This window comes from Pangasianodon hypophthalmus, chromosome 13 (assembly GCF_027358585.1).
Source record: "Pangasianodon hypophthalmus isolate fPanHyp1 chromosome 13, fPanHyp1.pri, whole genome shotgun sequence".
In the NCBI taxonomy this organism is placed as follows: Eukaryota; Metazoa; Chordata; class Actinopteri; order Siluriformes; family Pangasiidae; genus Pangasianodon; species Pangasianodon hypophthalmus.
In genome coordinates, this window is record NC_069722.1 from 21,137,409 (window position 1) to 21,160,595 (window position 23,187).

Sequence of the window (23,187 nt, forward strand, 5' to 3'; positions counted from 1 at the left end):
GTGGACTCGGGTGCTTTTATTTATTTGTGTATAGATTTGTGTGTAATGTGATTGCAAAAGCTGGTAATAATGTAACGTTTCAATCTAATAAAGTTGCATCTTTAAGTACATTATATTAGGCCTGAAAGAAATAAATTATATTAGCATATAATAATACAGTAACATAATATAATTTATTAGCATCTACTAGAAAGAAGGAAGGAAGGAAAAGGGATAAATAAGGAAAAATGGAAAAACACATGCCTAATTTTGTAGTTATAGTTATGAAATAAATTGTATTTATGACTACATGTAAATCATTTTTATGATTTTTTTTTTATGCATTTGAAAGGGTCATTGACTGCAACAAGTTTGAGAATTTGATTTTAAATGGTCAGTTGATTAAGCTGACGTGGAGTCATACAGAAAGACAGTTCTCAAAATACAAGTAATAAGTGAATAGTCCTTCTACACGTTCATGCAGTGATTTAACTCGATGATGTCATCTGCTCAGCTGTGCGCGCGCCCTGCGCTCGGCGCACTGATTGGTCACTTCGGGAGCGAGCATCAGGGTGCGCTTCTCCACTGTAGAACGCCAAAGGGTTCATCCACACTGCAAGAGTGGGAATACCTTCAGTGTCTTCAGTGTCGGAAAACATGGAGCCGCCATAGTGTGTTGCATTTGAGCACAGGAATGAGATATTATATGGAATGAAGCATTAAAAAAACACCTGACCAGGATGAATCATTTAGTGAAGATGAATAAATGAATGAAAAATTTAGAAATGGAAACGATAACACAAGTTGTGACTCTCATGCAAATTAGTTAAAGCAAAAAGTGCTATACGGATTGGATTAAATTGGAATACTAATTACATCTATTATCATGAATAATAAACCATAGACAATACTTAAAGGAAAGGCCAATTATGGCAATTATGGTGGTTATTTTTTGGTATTTGTGCTGTATTTTTCTTCATTTTCTAACTTGACCCATGAGAAGTCAGCGGTTGTAGGAAATAACGTTGCTAGCACAGTTACAAAATAACCAACGATCTCAAACATAAACGATAACGCGCTTCATTTCTCACTCGCCATTTTCCAGCAACGTTCGATATCATACTAGTGACAAATCTAACATAGAAGTAGAGGAGATTTTGGTGAGATTGGTTTGAGATACAGACGTTTTTCCTTATTACTAAAGACAAAGCTTTGTGAAAAGGTACTACAGGTATTACTACATCTTCCCACAATACAAAGTAACCTGGAAAAAAGGGCCTTAAACATCAAAATCATTTGCTAAAATGTCTACAGACAACGTGAACGAAAATAACAGCACTTACCCAGTATAGTGTTCTCGATGACTGGCCACTATCAGTCATTTACAGTAAAGGAATCCAAATGTACTTTATTTACAGCTGTACAGATGTGAAGAAAAAACCTACTCTTCTCCACTGCATTTCTACTCAAGCCAAAGGAACTAATATTAGCTAGCTAATGCGCTTCATTTAAAATCAATTAGCTAACGTTATAAAGAACAAGCCTAGTAACCAAAGTGCATGCACATTCACATGTACGCATTTTATGGCTACCATCAGCTACATAAAAATTCCTAAATAGTAAACAAACAGTAAACAATGTAGCACTTTTTACTTTGAAATATTATTTACTAGTATTTGCTTTAGATCAATCAACATACAGACATCTTGTTAAATCTATAACACCGACTATACAGTTCATTGTTTTCAAGTAGGACAGTGTATATCACTCATGACAGTTAGCTAGCTATATTGTAGCTAACAAAAGATTACATGGATATACAAAAGATTTACATAGCTTTTTTCCCCTCATTTTGTAGCTTAAATATGTGTAGGTCAAAAATGAGTCCCAACTTCCCAATTAAAGGTGCAAATATACTTCATTTTCACCATGTGCACATGCGAGTGCAGCAGCTACGCAAGCAGCACTGTTCACGTACTCGCTTACGTAGCTTTTGTACATCTGGAGGATTAAATGCTGCGTCCACTAGATGGCACCACAGAGCCAAAACATCCCTGTCCATCGGTTCCCAAGTCGAACTGTAATGTGTAGTTTCATGCACAGCAACGTTAAACGCACTCTTTTTCTCTTTAAAACTTTCTGCCGTTTGCATGATTGCTGTCTTTGGGCTGCGTCTCAAATCGAAAACACTGATATTCCATTTAAAAGAATTTACTAATCTAGAAAATCCAGAAGATTGGGACTCAGAACAGAGCTTTCCGTAGGTTTAAAAATTCAAACGCTAAATGTAATGGAAAAACGTAATGTAAATAAGTGATGATACTCATTAACAGTCAGTGGTATTGGTAAGTGCTAATACTCACTAACGGTCCAGAATAGTGTATAAATATGCAATTTGAGACACGACATTACTTTGTTTAGTCAGTTGCGGACAAGGTGTCGCATGGCACTATACTGCCTCCACTATGCATCCATCCATCCATTTTCTGTACTGCTTATCCTACACAGGGTCTCGAGGAGCCTGGAGCCTATCCCAGGGGTCTCAGGGCACAAGGCGGGGGACACCCTGGATGGTGTACCAACTCATTACAGGGCACAATCACATGCATACTCACACACCCCCTTCACACACACACTACGGACAATTTAGAGATGCCAATCAGCCTACAGCACATGTTTGGACCGGGGGAGGAAACCGGAGTACCTGGAGGAAACCCCCGAAGCACAGGGAGAACATGCAAACACCGTGCACTCGGGGCAGCTGCCCACTTTGCCCCCACTGCCTCCACTATTTCTGTTGATTTTGCACCATGCAAAGGCGTCAGGTTAATTTCTGAGGATGTGCACGAGCGACACAGCAAATGACCGCAGGATACGCGTGACGGCCATCTTGCATCATCTTGGCTAAAACAGGCTTTATGCACATGATGTCTGATGTAGTGAGGTGTGTATTCAGAGTTTGTGACCCTGTTGGCTTTCCACAGTGAGCAGAGAGGCAGGGTGAGGGAGGAGAAGAGAAACTCTGATGACGGATACTGGAGGAAACTGGCTTGGAAAGCACACACACTGCAGCTCACGCTATTAGGAGCTTATTTTTGGGGACTGATATCGTCAGAGTGTGACTGTGCTGGACTGAGGTGAGTGTTTTTCCTGCTGAAACATGCTGCTGATGTGCAGGAGGTGATGATGCCAGGCTGTGGCAGGAGCATGGGGCAGCGCCCGGCGCTTCATATCCACAACTTTCTGCAAATGATGCTGCTGTGTGATGCTTCCTGTGACCAAAAAACTAAACAAACACGCGTCTAAATAATAATCAGTCGGAGTTGATGTATGCACGTGTGTGTGCGTGTGTGTGTGTATGTGTGTGTGTGATTTTTTTTCCCTCCTTATTGCTGTGTCATGCTTTAGTGTGAAGTGCAACAGACGGGCCTGCAGTCTCATGGAAAATGCCAGTCAGGTCGCAGCTGATGCGGGTGTGTGTGTGTGTGTGTGTGTGTGTGTTGTGTAGGCATGCACAATATAATCATGTGATAATTCTTACAATTATCAATATTGTGTTTTGCAAGATGGAAGATCAGGATCCTGGCCTGGGTCACACCTTAATATAATAATAATAATAATAATAATAATAATACTAAGAAGAAGAAGAACAATGATGATGATGATGATGATGATAATAATAATAATAATAATAATAATAAACAATGATGGTGATGACAATAATAATAATAAGAAGAAGAAGACCAATGATGATGATGATGATAATAATAATAATAATAACAGTGATGATAATAATAATAATAAGAAGAAGAACAAGAACAACAACAATAATAATAATAATAAGAAGAAGAAGAAGACCAATGATGATGATGATGATAATAATAATAATAATAACAGTGATGATAATAATAATAATAAGAAGAAGAACAAGAACAACAACAATAATAATAATAATGATGATGATGTAAAAAATAGAACAGTAAAAATAAAACTGAGCTAGAGTAAAGAGATGATTGATATGATTTTTTTTACCCTATTTTCTTGTTTTGTTTTTTTGTAGAACGTTCCATTTCAATTTCCTATTTAATTCTTTATTATTTTATTATGCTTTACTGTCCACACGCTTTACTATACAAATGCATTTTTGTTTGCCGTACTGCATAGACAAAATATTGCTTAACAACTTGTTGAAGAAAAATATATCATTTGTACTACAGTACTGTGGTACTAAATGCTCGATTCTGATTGGTCAGCAGCTCTGAGAATAGTTTTGGCTACAAGGGTTACATTAATATGCTCAGCTCACATAGGAACTTGTATGGCAGACGTGTAAAATATACAGATTAAAAGCATGTGTAATTGTTAGTATGATGAGGTTTTCTGCGAGAAGATGGTTGTTAAGCATTTCTGGAAGGAGTCTCCAGTGTCAGTGCTTTGTAACAGTCAGCGGTTAAGCTGTAATGTTTTCCAATGCTGGAAAGTTTTCAGGACACAGAGAAAACGAGAGGATGGTGATGTATCACGGAAGTAATAACAGGAGCTAGCTTGTTTTGTGGATGTTCCACAACATTAAACTTAATGATAAACTGTAAAAATCATGATCTCATGCTGTAATTAATAACACAAATTGCGCGTGTTGGGCAATTGCTGTCGATTAAGAGGATTGAAACAATTTGGGAGGAGCTGTTATAGGAAAATAATCAACTGTTGGGTGATAACTTGGTGTCAGGCCACATTATACCACCCCATAATTGATTATTTATCTATAACGGCACTCCCTCAAGTGTTTTATTCCTTGAAAATATCACAATGTGTGTATAACTAAGCAAATAGTAAACAGATATGAGCTACCTCATATACGGTGATCGATCTTCATTGATCTTCATAGTTTGGGTGCATAATAATTGTTTGCTATTACTATCAGCTTCTCTCATTTTCAGTGTTTTGGTTGTTGTGTGTGAGGTGATTGTGTGTATTGTACTGTATTACATTTGTGTTAGGTTACTTGTGTTCCTGGGCTTTAAAGGTTTGCATTAAAGTGACATAAATATATTCCTTGTCTTGGAACATGTGTGTTACTACAATAATTCATGCTCCATGAAGACAGGGATAGTATGAGACAGCTTTTGATTATAGTTGCAGTAAGATATTTGCCCTTCTAGCTGCTGCTAAATGGCTTCCTTCTGTATTAGCTTAATGGCATTAGCTAGCGAGCCAGCCAGCGGAAAATAAAATTCAGACAACCCCTCCACCCCCAAGAGTCTCTCCCAAAGCGGTTAGAGCCCTTCCAGATTTACATCCACCTACAAGATGCACCTTTAAATAAGAAATTAATTTGGACCTCAGCCCAAGCATCCCTTTAGGTTTTTTCTCCCTGTTGTAATTTAAACTGGGTTTTATAATCCATCCTGGAGCGAACCTAGCTTACAGTGCAGGATATTGATGTACTTACAGGAAGTGGACTTTAGCGCTTATAAATAGATTATATCTGTCTGAGCTCTCATCTTTCACATGCTTTGTAATGCACAAATTGAAAAAAAAAGCAAGGCATGATGATAGCATGTAGTTAAAGTGTTAAGGAAGGTGAAGTTTGCAACAATTTTATCAATAAAAATGTACTGGTTTGTAGTAAATTTCTCCTATATCCCCAGCATTTTATGCATTTAAATTTTTATGATGATCCATATAATCCATATTATCTCATATATAATTGAGGTAATCCATATAATCTCATATATAATTGATATATTCTCTATATATATAGTAAAGAATAAAGCACATCATGGCCTGCTGTTATAGGAAAATAATCAAAGATTAAGTGATATGATTGCTCTCCCATATGAAGCAGAGCTACTGTTACCATCCCAACATTGAAGTATTTCATTCCTCTTTTACCACAGCAATGCCAATGATATCAATTTCTTAAAATTTATTAAAGATTGTTATTTTCTATCAGTTTATAGTTGCATTTAATGTTGCGGAACGTCCGCGAAACGAGTTAGTTCCTGTTATCACTTATGTTATAGCAGCAATAAACAGTCATTCCTTCACCAACCTCTTTTGTTTTCTCTCTCTCAAAGTTACCAGGACAAAAACCTTAAAAAAGAAAGAAAGAAAATGTGTCCTAAAAATGTTAAACATCACCTCAGAGAAATGTTCACCATATAAACAATTATGTTTTTTTTTTATCCATTTACGTGCCGCATCCATCATACAAGTCCCTGTTTTAGCTGTTTCTATAGAAACGATAACGTATTAGAATGAGTGCATTAATATAAACCTGTGATTTGCCTTATTGTCAGAACTACTGAATCAACTACTGAATCAACACCTTCTAATCAATCAGACTGCAGAATTCAACAGTGCTGTGATATAATATTATACAATATTATCACTTCCTCTGTGTCCAGATATAAGATCTGTCCCATTTGGACAATCATTCTCAGTGATGTCTCAGTGAACTGCTGATGAGAACATGTACTAGCAAACATACAGTAAAATACTGTTAAATGGAAATGTTTTGCTAGGTGAAAAGGGTGCCTTCAAATTTTGTCTAACAGTGAACTCTGATTAGCAAGATAAAATCAACTAGCTATTGCTAGTTAGCTAAGAAAACTACTTAGCTAGCTAATGTTAGGTAAACTTTAATTTCACATTGCAGATTTTATTGTTTAAGCTATCTGGTTTAGCTAAACTATGTTTATACGTAATGAATGCCATTATTTTTATGCTAATTAGCGCTACATTGGGCTGAAGAAGTGAAAAGAAAGGCTAGTCACGAGGCTAGTTGCTACAAGTGTGGGAATGCTAATGCTAATGAAACTACTTTGATTAGAATGATCTAAACTCTGCAAATTAGCAACATGTTCAAGACAACAGGTCTTCTTTTGTGTGTGTGTGTGTGTGTGTGTGTGTGTGTGTGTGTGTGTGTCTGTGTGTCTGTGTGTCCTGTTTATAGGGGTTAGGACAATGCTGCAGCAATAGCGCTGTCTCATCACCTTGAACTAAGCTTGTCTCATTTCACATCTGCTGCAAACACACTTTCCACCAGCATCACCAGGATCACACAGATTTTATGTATATACTGTGTGTGTGTGTTTGTCTATGGTGTATATATACTATACATGTTTGTTGAGGTAGTACGTTAGATGGTTTGCTGACTTGACAGTCTTTCGTGAGGTAAACAGTAATTGAGCCTTTTTATCCCACGCGTGCACACACACACACACACACACACACACACACACACACACACACACACAGAGTATTCAGCTGTTTCATAACCTGTCAGCATTCTGACTGTAGTGGATATATTATTTAGGAATAAACATCACACACAGACACACACACACACACACACACATTACAGCAGCTGTGTTGTTACATTTGGAAATAAATGGATGAAACAAAGTTTAACAATCAACATCGGTCAGTGCAGGAAATTCACCTGAAGTAAAACACTCCCGTTAAATTAGCCATATCACTATGGAGATGCATACATTTAAGACAAAATGTTGTTACATGAATAGACTAATCCAACAAACTAACATCATTTCTGAAAAAATTAACTTGTCATTGTATTTTTACTTATTATAATTTGCAACGTGAATGTAAGAATTGACAGTTTGTAGGTGAAATGCATATAATATTTGGCTCCGCCCTCCTCATACTTTTGTATCCATCTACCTGGCCCCGCCCCTCAGGCCTATGTCCACTTGGCCCCGCCTCGCAAAATGTTACAATATTGAGAAGATACAGTCAAAAACCTTGAAATGGCAGCGCAGTTAGTAATTGAGAAATGTAACCTGGAAATTGTAAGTGCAAGCTGTGGTTTGTATAACATAAACACTGTGTATTCATAGATTAGGGTAAATTACGATTATGGTCTGTGCTTCATAAAATTATTTAAAAAGTACTTTTGGAAGACCAAGAACTTCATGCACAAGCTAATTTCAGTGAATCATGTACTTTTTTAAGCAATAAAAATAAAAATTGGCATGGATACATCTAGATACAACATATTTTCATAGACACCCATTTTACAGCACAGTGAAGGACCACCAATATACCTAAGTGGCCTCATGCCTTCTACGATATGTGTACTTATGGGCCAGACATGTTATACCTACACCACAATTGTACATAACCAGATAAATCCCATTGGTTAGCAAATTAAGGTGTTAGTGAGCACCAGTTCAAAAAGTCTTCAAATGTCTGTCAGGTGATACAGGAACCCTAGCTAGTGGGTAGGAATTGGCAACATACAAAATTAATTTAAATCTGTTTTTTTCTCCTCAAAGCTGACCAACCAGTCGAAGATGTCGCTGCACAAACCAGCCCTCAGACGCAGCGCCTCTACATTAGAGTCGACCAATCGTGGAAGCCCTTTAGTGAACCCACCCACATCCCTCAATCTCCGCTCTTCTCTCAATCAACAACTGGGCCGTGATTTCACAAGGGGAGGCGTTTCTGTGGAGACACAGGGTTCTGCAGTTCCCTCGAAGAACCGCCAGAAATACGCTCTGACCAACTTGCAGAATGCTATGGGGCTGGATGGAAGTACTGCCCCTGGAAGGGTTAAACCCGTTCCCACGAAATCTGCCTCTTCCTCTTCCCTATGTTCTTTTTCTCTATCATTCTCTCCATCCAACCCCAAACTGGCAAAAAATGGGACCAATCTCCAGCTAAAGGAGACGCAATTCGACTTGAGTAGAAAAGACACAAACCGCAATGACATCACGGCTGAGTGCGGACGTGATTGGCCAGATGCCTTTGCCAAAGATGATGAGAAGAATATGCCCTTTAGACGAAGGACGAAAAGTTTTTTGGAATATCACCGTGAAGAAGAAGAAGAAGAATCTCCTGTGAAAGAAATCCAGACACCAGATGAAGAGAAACCGTGCCTGCCCAAGCTGGAGCTCCAAAACTGGGCCAAAGAAAATCGGGTGGAGGCTCATCTCACACTCCCTCAGAATCACCTGCTGCTTCTGGCCAATGAAGAGGAGGAAGAGCACCAGAGCCCTGCCCACACTCACCTGAGCCCCGCCCACACTCCAGTGAAATGTGTGGATGACAGAGGCAAAGATGGCGGGCTGAAGGTTATGTCAAAACCACATTTTGCAGGAGAAAGAAAAGAGACTCCACCCACTTCACTGCCTATAGCTCGGTCTCTGGTCCCACCTAATTCTCTGCCCATGGCCCCACTCATTGTGGAACACCGAAAAGACAAACAGATGGATGAGGAAGAAGAAGAGGAGGATGATGATTCAAGTTGGACAACTCTGTCTCAGGAGAGTCCATCTATAGAGACACCTCAGGAAACAGGTGAGCTCATCCTGCTTATCAGCCCATTTTGATCTTGATGTCTACTATATTTGTTTGTCCTTCATATCTGTCTTTCCTTTCCTTCATATCCTCTTTATCCATCCATTTCTGTAGATTATTTGATCTATCCACACATCTATTTGTCCATATATCCATCATCCAAGCATCCATCCATTCCTTTAACTATGTCCATCAATATGTCAATCTGTCCTGCCTTCTGTACATGTACCTGCCCATTCTATCCATGTCTATCCAAGCATCCATCTATCCCTTCATCCATATGTCAATCCATATATCCATATGCCCATCTCTCCAAACTTCCTTACAACAACCTGCCCATTCCTGGCTTATGTCCATCTATCCAAACATCCATCCATCCATCCATCCATCCATCAGTTCATCTATTTATATGTCCATGAATCCATCTTTTTCCCACCCACCTATCCATCCATTCATCTATCCATCCACCCACTCATCCACCCACTCATCCATCCATCCAACCATCCAGTACCCATGTGTCCATCTTGTCATTCATCTGTCATTCTGCATGTCCATTCATATGCCCATCCATTTATCTATGTGTTCATCCACCCATCCTTCTGTCCATCCTTGTATATCCATTTGTAAGTCAATTACATGTCCATCAGTTTATCTACCACAACTATCATTTTTCAGTTAAGAATTCCTTGAACGCTAGACAGCTTGTTTCTGATTCATTTCACACTTCCTACGTCCATTTCTTATCGCCTCTTTCTAATCACACACACTTGGAATTTCTGCGCTTATCTCCTTGCAAGTGTGTGTGTTTCTGCCTCTTATGCTGAACCTACTCTTTGTCTTTAAAGCTTAAAGATGTTACCATGACAACACATCGTGTGTGAGCATATATATGTATATATATATATATATATATATAGACATGCTATATGTGTGTGTTTATTGTGTGCACGTTGGTTGCAGGTCCATGCAGTGACTCAGCGCTGCCCCCTGTGTGGCAGAAGGAGGATGATGTGGTGTCTGATGTTTATCTCTGGCAAAGCAACACGCAACAGGACCAACCCGTAACCGATAGCAAACAGAGCCAGGAAGGTGGGGCAAGCTCGCTGTGTGTGCCTTCATCTAAGACACAGTGTGAGGTATACACACACGCGCACACACACACGCAATATTATAGCTGAGGGTAAGAAGGGTGTGGTCAGTCTCTAATTGTATTTAATGATATCAACTTAACATATAATAACATTAAAAAAATAAACTCATCAAATGCATAGCGATGATTTGTGTGTGTGTGTGTGTGTGTGTGTGTGTATGTGTTTGTAGAGGCCTAGTAGTATAGTGTCAGATAGTTCTGTGGAGCCTGTGCCTTCATCTGCTGCCTCTTCACCCTCCTCATCCTCACTCTGCTATGAAGTGACCACAGGCACCTTCCTCAATAACAACTACCTGGTAACACACACACACACACATACACACACATACACACACTTTATACAGGACATGATTGATCAACAGCTTTGCTTAAACCTAAACTGAGTGCAGCTGCATTTCTTTCTTATGTAATATGTTTTATCCTAAGAGCTTTTACATGTTTATGAATAATTAAAAACCTTTCTTTTATCCTTCCATCACACTGAGTTTGTTGCCAGTTCTGTCCATCCTTTAAGAAACACACCTTATGACAATCTACAGTTACATGATACTTTAAAAATGAAGACTTTCTGGAATGGATGCAGAGTGTTCATAGATTTCCTGGGTCCACGGGTCAGTCATGTCTGGCAGGATACAAGTCTTTAAAAGTGCGGCAGTCATTAAAGACCTGCGTTATTGACTGGAGCTGTTACTGTGAGTCATGTACTAGGCAGAAGGATGAATGGAGGGATGACGTAATGTGAAATTATATTAGTTGGGGAGGATCTGTAAAAGCATAAAAGCACTTAGTAATTTAACATTAATCCATCTGGTGTGTGATACTGTCTAATTGTCTGTCTGCTTCTTGGGGGTAAATGTATTTCATATTTCAGTTCAGTTTTTAGTTTTTCTTCTATATATAGAAGAAAATGTCAAAACTTCATCATTGAAGGGTTTTCCAAGTCCGCCACACACATAAGCGATGCTGTGATGTGCAAGAAAGTGTTCATTGTTGTCTGGGTTATTTCAGGCCATTTTGTCCAGCTGTTCTCACTCCACGCAAATGCAGCAACAAAACAACTGAAAATAACAGAAATGTCGTAAAGGTCACGAGTCAGACACCCAGTATGCATTCTCAGCATGCCGTTTTCTATTGTTTTCATATTTCATTGTGGACAGATGTCACCCAGATGAGGATGGGGTCCCTTTTGAGTCTCAGGGAGTTTTTCCTTGACACCATCACCTCTGGCTTGCTTATTAGGGATAAATTCATACATTCATACATTTAAAATTTAAATCTTGAATGTATATATTCCTGTAAAGCTGCTTTGTGACAATGTCCTTTGTTAATACAAATAAAATTGAATTGAATTGGACAGAAAACTTTTAGGAAAAACATAGATTATTCATATCTAGTGGCTCCTACCACATACCAAACACTTTAACTTGCCCATCCAGCTACTCAGTGTCTTTTTAAACACAGGAAGTTTTCCTCCTTCCTATTTATATTGCTTAAATCCAGATGTCTCCATGCTGTCCAACATATTGACTAATGGGATTGTCTTGTGACCCCTTTACAGTTTGGGGCCTTGCACCCAGACACACACATATACCAGACTTTTATCTCACATAGATTTCTTTCTCATGGTCTCTCATACACATACACATATAGAGACATACACACTTGTTATGAACATGAAGCACTTTGTTTTAAGGTTATATAGAATAAGGTAATTTACCTTATTTATATATTTGAAGCGACATTTTAATTGAAATGTGCTTCACTTCCTACAGGACCTGAAGGAGACCGCCGCCCCTTCTGACTGCAGACAGAGTGAAAGTGGGAGAGGAGAGGAGCGGAGAGACCAAGAGTGTGCTGGGGCTCGCTGCATGCCGTACAGCTACGTAAACCTGAGATACACCAGGTGTGTGTGTGGGTGTGGATGTGCGAGTGTGTCACATGTTGGACATACATAGCACTCTCTATTTGTTTTAATGAGGAAAAGGAATAAAAGGAGGAGGAAAGAGATGCGAGGGAGATTCCAGGAAGAGAGGAGGACGGCAAAAGAAGAAGAAAGAGGACTGGGAGAAGAGAGAAGGAATGGAGGAAGGGCGTTGAGGAAGAGACAGAGAAAAGGGAAGAGGCAAGAGGAGAGGAAGTGGTGAGGAAGAGAGGTGGAAGAGAGAAGGAAGAGAAGAGTTAATGCAAAAAAGGAAAGAGAATAGATGAGTAAGAGAGGGCAAGGAGTGAGGTTAAGAAAAGACCCAGATAGAAAGAGGAGGATAGGTGTAAGAGAGTGAGGAAGGGGAAAAGGAGGACAAGGAATAGAGGAGAGGAATAAGGAAGTAAAAACAAGTCAAAGTTCTACTTTTTTTTAATAGACAGTCATTTATAAATCTTTTTTGTCTTTCTCTGCCACTCCAAGAATATTTATCAATTTCTCTTTCTTTCTTTAGCCGTCTTTTTTGTGGTTCATTCCCTTCCCTCTTTTTCTTTCTCTCCCTTTCCCCTTCCATCTGTCTTGCTTGATACCCTTTGATCATTTCTGTTTACCTTTACCTCTCTCTCTCTCTCTCTCTCTCCTCAGAGCTAAAGTTCCAGCTCCTCCTGCTGACACAGTGATCCCCATCAATGACTTCGAGACACATGTGAGTTTGTGTTCATTGTATTATATCTATAATTACAAGGGTGTTATTCACAGCACCATCATGTGGTTGCAGAGGTGAACTGTAATATTAATGTTAAGATGGATTGCTGCCACCTTCTGGTATTAAACATAAAGGAAAATGTAAAAGAAGAAAAGGAGGAGCAGATGAAGAGCAAAAGAGAAAAAGATGCAGGAAGAGAGTGGAAAGAGAGGAGGAAGGACACAATGTGCATGGAGGGAGAAACAGTGCAAGAACTCTGAGGGAAGAAATTGGTAGAAGAGGTAGAAAAGAAAAGAAAAGAAAAGAAAAGGAATAGAATGGCAATGAAAGAAATTAGGAAAAAGGAGAAAAAGAGGAGGAAGAAAAGAAAATGACAAGGTAATAGGAGAAAAGGGAGAAGGTAAGAAGGAAGGGAATTTAAAAAAGAAGGAATTGTAGAGTGAGAGAGTGAAGGGGAAGAAAGGAGAAAAGGAGAGTGGAAAGAGGGAAGGAGACATGTTACATTGAGGGAAACACAGTGGGGGAACTCTAAGAGGAAGGAAGTAAGAAGGAAGTAAGGAAAAAAGGAAGAGTAAAGAGGTGCAAAACAAGAGGAAAATGAAGAGGAGAGAAGGGGAAAGAGAAGGAAGTAAAAAGGAAAAGAGGGATGAATTATGGGATTCAATCATCTACAAAATGGTGAAGCGTGTGTGTGTGTGTGTGTGTGTGTGTGATAACTCTGTACATGTGTATTGCAGGTGTTTCGGGTGCGCGCTCTCGGCTGGATGGAAGTGTGTGAGGCTGACATGGTGTCTGGCAGCATTGTGATCAGCGACTGCATCCGACTCCTCCAGCACTCAAACACACACTCTTACACACACACACTGCGCCGGAGAGAAAGAGAGAGCGCAGGGGAAATGGAGGAGGTAAAGATTATGAACACAGAACTGAATGAGTCTTTTAATGATGCAACAACGTCTCAGGCTGTTGCTTCCTTTCTCTCACTTTTTTAGGGAAAAGCGATGCTGTTAGTGCTGCAGGACACCACTTTGACCCTGATCGACCCTGTAGACCACACCCTCCTCCACTCTCAGCCAATCGGCAGCATCCGCGTGTGGGGAGTTGGGCGGGGGAGCAGCAGGTCAGTGGGAATTTAATTTTGTAGTTTAGTGGTGGTGTTTAGTATCAGTGTTACTCTGTCTTCGCTGTCAATCACAGTGACCACAGCCAATCATTTGCCTCTGTGAGCTCATGTATGTGGAAGAGGGCGGATAGCACTTTCGTCTGAGTGTGTTACGCTGCCCTGTGATGCAGCAGGAGCAGCAGTTCTTTGTATCGTAAAATATCATTCATAAATATCATTCATATTCATCTTAGTTCGTTTGCTGTATTCTGATTTGGGTGTAATGGATTGTTAGGTGCATTTAAAGGAAAACTACGTTATAAACTATGTTATGAACTACATTACGAAAACTGTACGTTAAATATGTTTATATTGTAATATTTCTGACATGCCTGACGTTTCTGGTGCTTTGTTGGTTGACACTGTATTTCCGCTATATGGTGCGTGTGGTGTACGTGTAAAATCTGATAACTGATATTCCAGAAAATTCCTAAAACAGAAGGAGATCTGGATTAAATATGTAAAAAAAACACCAAGTAGGAGACAAAAACATTTGTGAGTCTAATTCGAAAAAAGTAGCATGGTGTTTCTGTGTATGTTTGGTTAATGACTTCATTTCCGCAACTTCATCAGTACCTTATCATTTTTCTATCTCAGTATCGGATAAGGTATTGGCCGATATTAATCAGTAGATTCTGTATATATTGTTTTTTTCAGCCTTAGCATAGGAATCAGAAAAGTGAGAAAAGAAACCAAACACACACAATTTGTGATATATACAAAGTCCTCAATGGATCTATGTCTAACACAACATTTTTATTTGAAAAAAAAAAGATGATTTATTCTTATCAAAGATAATGAAGGAAACAAGCTAGCTAGTTTAGCTATCTAATCCACATTTATAAGAAATGTATTGAAGATAGCTAAACTAGCTAGCTTTTTTCCATAGCTATATTAGCAAGACAAATTTTTCCCTGGTATTTCACCCTCTGTCTTGGATTACTCGTCTCCTGAGATGTGACCTGATTGGATACGCGAGTTGCTATTTGTTTCTGAAGAGTCGAAGTTTTGAAAGTGTTATCCTACGTTTACACTAGGAAAAGAAAAAAAGCTGCATGTGCGTGCGTACGATTTGATGCCGCAATTTCAGCAACGGTGACAAGCGACAAATTGACAAGCGACATATAAATCTAAATGATTGGCTCGTACGATTCCTCATACCAGTTGATCTGTTTCACGTGACATCACTTCTTTTCACGTAAAAGATTCTGGAGTATCTCGCTGCGTTCATGCTCTATCGGAATTACCGTAGTTACGAGATGACAACCCGGCTGATCTACTCAGAGCTGTTCAAAATACATAATTACAACAATAAATCACATTTTTATGCTTTTGCTAAATATTGAAGACACAGAAAGTGCGTCAGGTAACGATAACATTTCCTTATCAATTATTACACAGAAATATTACGAGATAGCTAGTTAACTACATTTTACTGCTGAAGCCGTCTCCATTTTGAGTGTTTCCACATGACGTTGCAGCAGTCAGGTGGTACAAGTCAGAGCTCTCGGAAAATTCCTAGTTTACGTTAAAGAACGTTTTTCACAAGTCGGAATCCCGTAATTACGGTAATTACGTCAAGGCGTGAACGCAGCTTCTGATCACATATCAATATGCCTTCGTTGTACTGTGCTATGGAATGCCACAATAGATGGATCCCAACAAAACCATATATTCGTTGTAATGAACACTTTATACTTGGAAAATTGACTTACTAGTTACACTGGCTATGATGATGTTAGCTAGGTGTCTATAGCTACATACACTAAGCTAAACAATTGTCTGTGGCAGATGTGTCATTTTTATGTTTATTGTTGTTGTTTATCTTCTTTTTGTACATATCTGCTGGTCATATCTTCATATCTATCTAGGCTACGCAGTTCACTGGCTAGTTTTAGCTAGCAAGACAGACTTTTGTCTCTATCTATAAAGCTTCATAAAGTGATACTACTGACCAGAGGTGACGTAAAGTTCCGTACTTCTGTACTCTTTGAGAGTTAAATATGTCTGTGAATGTTAGATTTGGCAACGCCTGCACTGATTCCAGATCTAACCGATCTTTAAGATATTGCTTCTCTAAAAAAAAACAAAAATGGGGAAAGCCTTGGAGGTTGGAGTGAAAGTGAGAGGTGCAGTGTGTGAGCTGGCCACTAGATGACGGTGTAGACAGCGTTCTGAACAGCCGTGTTTCTGCATAGAGGATTTTCAAATGTCTTCCTAGTGGACAGCTGGAGAGAGAGAGAGAGAGAGAGAGAGGACATACACATACACACAAGCACACATGCACTTGTGCACACACACACACACACACACACACACAATGTGAATGAGATTCAGAGAGATGAAGGCTCCATGGGATTTTAACTCACAGCTCTATTTCTGGAGTGCTCAGCAATATGTGTGTGTGTTTGTGTGTGTGTGTGTGTGTGTGTGTGTGGAGAGAGCTTCTCAGCAACATGGAGCTCCAACCATTCTCCTCTCTCTGTGTGTATTTTCTTCCACCTGCCTACCTCTCCTATAAACCTTTCCATCTCTCTTCCTCCACTTGTCTCTGTTTCTCTCCTTTCCTCTTTCTGTCTATCTCTTTTCTAGTTTCTTGAGTGTTTCCCCACACCATTCTTCTCACTCTCTTTCTTTTCTTCCACCTCTGTTCTTTCACCCTCCATCTCTCCTGTAAATATTTCTATTTCTCTCCTACTCCGTTTCTTCTTCTCTCTTTCTGTCTCTCTATTTTTTCTCTCCTTTCCCTTCTTTCTCTCCCTCCACCCCAGTCTCTCTTTTCCCCCTTCTTTATTCCTCAATTTCTCTCTATTTATCGCTCTCCTTCCATTTTTTGTTCTTTCTCTACCTTTATTTTTCTCCCTCTATCCCACTTTCTTACATTTCTTCTCTTTTTCCCCTCATGTTAGACCTCTGTTTTAATTCCTGTTCTCACTTATTTTTGTCTGTTTCTTTCTCCACTTCTGTGTGTGTGTGTGTGTGTGTGTGTGTCTCTCTCTCTCTCTCTCTCTCTGTCTGGTTTTCTTTCTACCTTTTGTTTTCACATCATCACTTTTTCTCTGCTTACTTCCTGTTGGCTGTTTGCTTATTCTCTTCCTCCCATAACCTGTGTCCTGCAGAGGGCGAGAGACACAGAAAGAGATAAAAGAGAGCGAGAGGAAGAGTTTTTACTTTTTTCTTTCTTTTTTTTTTTTTTTACATTTTATTGCAAAATATTTACAATAATGCAATAAGCAGTATATAGACTAATGTGTTCATATGTTGTGAAAATAAATAGATAAATAAAGAAAGTAATAAAAAGGAGAAGAAGAGATGGAGAGGGAGGTGGAGTGAAGGACAGATGGGAGAAGAGTGCAGAGAGAGAGAGAGAGAGAGAGAGAGGATTCTTGCAGTGATGTGAGAGGCGTGTGTTAGGAAGGCTCTCGTCTAGAGAGAAAGAAAGAGGGAAAGACAGAGGGGATAGAGAAGGGGAAGGGGAGGACAGAGGGAACTGTGTGACAGATGAGTGGAGGATAGAGGATAGTGCAGTGTGTGTGTGTGTGTGTGTGCGGGAATAATGAGCCGGAGAGCAGCTTGGTGCTAATAGAGATGTCCGACTCGGTGAGTACACATTCTTCCATCTGCATCCCTCCATCACTCTTACTGTCTATCGTTCTCTGTTCATCTCTCTATCACTCTCTCTGTTCCATCTCTGTTTCTTTATTCCTGTCTGTCCATCACACTCTCTTTTCTCTGTCTTTTTATCTCTCTTTCACTCTATCCATCTCCCTTGCATTGTGTTCTTGCATTTTTGCTTAAAGCCTCTTTAGTCTGCAGGTACCATGTGTGTGTGTGTGTGTGTGTGTGTGTGTGTGTGTGCGCGTGTGTGTGTGAGAGAGAGAGACAGGTGTGTGTGAATAATTTTTCAGCTGGGTTGCAGAATTAAGCATTTGCATATGTGTGTGTGTGTGTGTGTCTCAGTGGAGTATATTAGGACACATATGAAAGATGTGGTGGAACTCTCCTCATCTCCACAGAGAAACGGGAAAGAGGGTGGTGTGTGTGTGTGTGTGTGTGTGTGTGTGTGTGTGTGTGTGTGTGAGAGCAGCTCAGGGGAAAAGTGGGAAAGAGAGCAGGGGGATTTAGGATTTAGAGGATGGAAGAGAAAAGCTGCACACGATACACACCTCTTCATTCATTATAGTGTCTTCTTCTTCTTCTTCTTCTTCTTCTTCTTCTTCTTCCTAGTCTCTGTTCAAACTTCTGTTCAGTTGATCGTATTCCAGATGAAGTGTGATTATTTCTGGTGAAACACAGAGACGGAGTGTGTGTGTGGATTTGAATTGGAACTGCCGGCTGATCACGTCATAATATTTCTACAGCAGCTTCAGTTCTACTCACACACACTGCCTCACTATTCACTCTTTCCTCTCTGTTACAGCCTGTCCTTCTTTCTTTCTTTCTTTCTTTTTAATACTTTAACACTTTCTTTAGTCTTTTTTAAAAAAATATTTATTTTTTTCTGTTTTTCTTTCTTTTGCTTCACTGTTTCTTTGCCCTACTGTCTTTACTTCTTTTTTCTGTTTCTTTGTTAATCCTTTCTTTCTTTCTTGCTAAGTTTTATTCCTTCTTTTTACCTCAGCCTTTTTTCATTTGTTTCGCTTATTCCTCCATCCTTCCTTAATTTGTCCTTTGGTTTTTCCTCTTTTTCTTTCTCTTTCTTTCTTTCTTTGAACCACTGTCTTGCTTTTTACTTTTTCTTTTCTTTGCTAATTCTTTCTTTCTTAATTTTTCCTTTGTTCTTTTTCCTTTACTTTTCTTTCTTTCGTTCTTTCTCTTTTCTTCTGTCTTTCTCACTAAATTTTGCTCTTTCTCTTTGCCTCAGCCTTGTTTGTTTTGTTCTTTTGTTTATTCTTCCATCCTTCCTTAATTTTTCCTTTGATCTTTCTTTCTTTCTTTCTTTCTTTCTTCACTCAACATGCTACATTTTTGGAAGCGTTTAACATGTATTTGTTAATCTTTCATCTCACCATTTTTTTTTTTAATGCAGAACACTGTACTGGTGTGAGAATGTTTGTTATACTGAGAGTGACTGTAATATGAAAGATTATATATCTATGTTGTTATGTGTGTTTAGAGATACCTGGCTTACTATACGTCCTTCTGTCTGTCTGTCCATCTAGCCATCTGTCTGTCTCTCTTTCTCTCACCATCGTTTTGGTTGGATGTTTTAAAGCCTGTGCAGTGGATGCGCATATGAGTGGAACTATATTATAGTATTGTTCATTATAGTATATTACAGTGTAGTATAGTATAGAGTAGTATAGCATAGTATAGTATATTGTAGTTTAATATAGTGTAGTGTAGTATAGAGTAGTATAGTATAGTATATTGTAGTTTAATATAGTGTAGTGTAGTATAGAGTAGTATAGTATAGTATATTGTAGTTTAATATAGTGTAGTGTAGTATAGAGTAGTATAGTATAGTATATTGTAGTGTAATATAGTGTAGTGTAGTATAGTACAGTATTCAGTAGTAGTAGTACAGTCATTTCATCTCTCCACTCATTCTCATACTCAAAGTTCACATAAAGAGTCATGGGTGAGAGAGTGTGTGTGTGTGTGTGTGTCTGGAGGTTCATCCTGATACACAAAATTGCAGCTTTGATTGTAAGTGAGTGTATGTAGCTTTATCTTGGTACACAGAATTACCACATTGCAGCTTGCATTTGTGTGTGTGTGTGGAGGTTCAGTCTCATACACAAGATTACCATATTGCCACTTGATTTTGTGTGTGTGTGTGTGTGTGTGTGTGTGTGTGTGTGTAGGCTTGTCTGTTTCTGCTGAAACAAAAGCTTGTCTGGAGGTTCATCTTGATACACAAAATTGCAAAATTGCTGCTTTGATTTTGTGTGTGTGTGTAGCTTCATCTTGGTACACAGAATTCCCACATTGCAGCTTGGATTTAGTGTGTGTGTGTATGTGTGTGTGTATGTGTGTATGGAGGTTCAGTCTCATACACGAGATTACCATATTGCCACTTGTGTGTGTGTGTGTGTGTGTGTGTAGGCTTGTCTGTTTCTGCTGAAGCAAAACATTCAGTTCAGGGAGACAGAATGAGTTCACTGTGAGATCACACACACACACACACACACACACACACACACACACACACACACAGCTGGTGATTTACTGGATCAGTTGTGTTTTCTTCATGTCTGAGGAAGTAATAGAGCAAATGAGAGTGGAGTGGAGGGGGACAGAGTGGCGGGGAGAGCAGCAAAAAGAGAAAGATGGATGAGGAGAGATGGAGGAGGAGCAATGGTGGAGAGACAGATAGTGGAAGAGGAACGAGAGAGAGAGGGAGAGAGAGAGAGTTCACCAGGACACTCAGATTAACGAGATCACTCAAGCTTGACTGTATCGTTTTGATAAAGGCCCGCTGTGAGGAATAAACCTTGTGATTGGTGAGGTGAAGTCTTGCTCAAGCTTTACTCAACATTAGCCCCGCCCACTTTACAATGAAAGGGGAGGAATCTTGGTGAAATTCATGTAGACCATGAGTGTTCAACTTAAATTTGTTAAGGTTGTGCTACAGTATTTATCATGAGCACTTGCTGGGACTTGAAGTATTTTGCTGGGACTTCGGTCCACCAGACAAATTGGAAATTCATACATATTTGAAATGTAATTTGTACTGCATGTTGTCTGCAAGGACAACCTTAACTTCATTAGGAAGTAATAATGGATGTAGCTTCTCCAGAGCTTTAAGACAATATTGTTCCTAAGTTAATTTGAAGCAATATAGTTTTACACCCACACTAATTTTAATCTTTAATATCACTGTTGAATCAGTACACAGCGGTACACATGACTGCATCAGGGTTTTTTTTTTTTTTATATAGAAACAGGATTATAGTATAATGATGCTTCATTGTTATGTTTGATACAATATACATCACCAATATAGCCCCATACACTCATCATAAACTTGATTAAGAACACCTGTACACCTGCACATTCATGCAATTATCTAATCAGCCAATCACATGGCAGCAGTGCAATGCATAAAATCATGTGGACAACGCGTTAAGCAGCAGTTGCTGATGAGAAAGGTCAGAGGAGAATGGCCAGACCATTTTGAGCTGACAGGAAGACTGTTATAACTCAAATAACCACTGTTTACAACCGTGCTGAGCAGAAAAGCATCTCAGAAAGCACAACACATCAAACTTTGAGGTGAATAGGCTACAACAGCAGAAGAACACATCAGGATCCACTCCTGTCAGCTACACAGGGCACAGGCTCACCGAAACTGGACAGTTGAAGATTAAAAATCCATTGTCTGGTCTTTCTCCAATCTTAAACTGTCTGCTCTGTGAATAAATGCTTGCTCTCTTCTGTCTATAAATCTGACCTCGGAAAGTGTGCCTCAAGGTTTGACCTGTTGTGAGATGCCTTTCTGCTCATCACGGCTGTAAATAGTGGTTATTTGAGTGGCCCAGTGTAGGACAGGACTGGAACCCGATGTGGTCTTCTGCTGTTGTAGCCCATATGTTGTGCATTTTGAGATGCTTTTCTTCTCAGCATGGTTGTAAAGAGTGGTTATTTGCGTTTCTGTAGCTTACCTGTCAGCTAAAACCAATCTGGCCATTCTCTTTGACCTGTCGCACTTACAAAGATACCCTGTATATATTTTTTCTTTGTGAAAATCCCAGAACATTCCTGAAATGATCAACGTTAATTAAAGCTCTCGACTTGTATCTGCATGATTTTACACATTGCCTTCTGCTACATGATTGGCTGATAGGATAATTGCATGAATATAGGGGTGTAACAATGCATTATGACATGATGAATCACGATGCAAATATGTGACGATGTGCATTGTGCACATGTGTGATTCACATTGTGGAAATCAGCATTCTGTTAATTATGCATGTAATGCAGTTCCACTGATTGAACACCAGATGTCCCAATCTGTGCAACCCATAGAGTTAAAATATATAGACAGCATGCTGGTCATGTGATCACTTTCTTTCGTGGGGAGCCTATGATACACCACTTGTGAAGTCTGATAGCCCAATACGTCTGGTTTGCAATGACCAACATACATTATTCATTATATGGTTATACAACCACATTATAACGGTTAAAAAGAGCTATTCAGGAGCTTTCAAAAAAACACCAAAGGCCATGGAAATTGGGCACTTTAGCCAACTTTGGAGCTCTATTTCTGCTACAGAGCTCATTATGTTTCAGTCGATCATTTTCAAAATCATATACTTTGTTCATTCACTCAAAATTTTTAGGAGAAGTTAAACATTTATTAATTTAGTTTCAAGATATGGTGAACTTGTAGTACATTTTGTTTACAATAATAAACTTTTGTTAGGAATTTCTAATTTATTTAGATTCATACAAACAAAAATGCACATTGTTTATGATTCAGAAATAGAAAAGGAGTCTTTTCACTCATAATTTGTCTTCATTCAATTCTGAGAATCAAATCAAATCGAAATTGTGAAGCCAGTGTCGTGAAGTGAATCGAATCTAATTGTGACCAGAGAGTATTACACCCCTAGATCATAATAATGCAGACTGTGAATATCACAACTGCAATATCAATCAGAAAGAAATGCAAATTGTTCAGCCCTGTTGTTCACGCATTAATTTCCTTTTCATAATACAACCAGAGTTGCCCTTTTAACAGTGGGGCCCACATAAAATTCCTGATACTTTTGCCCTTTTAAGATGTATAGCTTGTTGTACACAATGAGATCATTAACCTTTTTCTGTTCTCACACACACACTGTGACTAGGGTATTCCTCTGTGCTGATTTTTCATCTCTCTTGAACTCATTTCCCTCTCGTCTTTCCTCTCTTGCTTCATCACTCTATCCATTATCTCTCATTGGGCTCACAGCTCTTTGCTTTCATCTTTCTCTTTCTTTCAGTATCACTTT

At 39.1% G+C, this 23,187-nt stretch overlaps 1 protein-coding gene across 5 annotated transcripts in view; it reads left to right on the top strand.

The window, feature by feature from the left end:
• Positions 1 to 2,984: 2,984 nt before the first annotated feature.
• Positions 2,985 to 23,187, top strand: part of LOC113528291 (amyloid beta precursor protein binding family B member 2) — a 34,589-nt gene continuing 14,386 nt past the window's right edge. For 2 of the 5 annotated variants that reach the window (XM_026916764.3, XM_026916765.3), the window contains exons 1-8: positions 2,985 to 3,116; positions 8,280 to 9,303; positions 10,264 to 10,439; positions 10,624 to 10,749; positions 12,226 to 12,356; positions 13,020 to 13,080; positions 13,818 to 13,985; positions 14,073 to 14,200. In XM_026916764.3, coding sequence (XP_026772565.2) covers positions 8,298 to 9,303; positions 10,264 to 10,439; positions 10,624 to 10,749; positions 12,226 to 12,356; positions 13,020 to 13,080; positions 13,818 to 13,985; positions 14,073 to 14,200 — 1,796 coding nt within the window. In that variant the 5' untranslated portion in view covers positions 2,985 to 3,116; positions 8,280 to 8,297. Of the gene's footprint in view, positions 3,117 to 8,279; positions 9,304 to 10,263; positions 10,440 to 10,623; positions 10,750 to 12,225; positions 12,357 to 13,019; positions 13,081 to 13,817; positions 13,986 to 14,072; positions 14,201 to 17,617; positions 17,843 to 23,187 lie in introns of those variants that run through there. The other 3 variants (XM_034309853.2, XM_026916768.3, XM_026916767.3) reach the window with 2 other exon arrangements.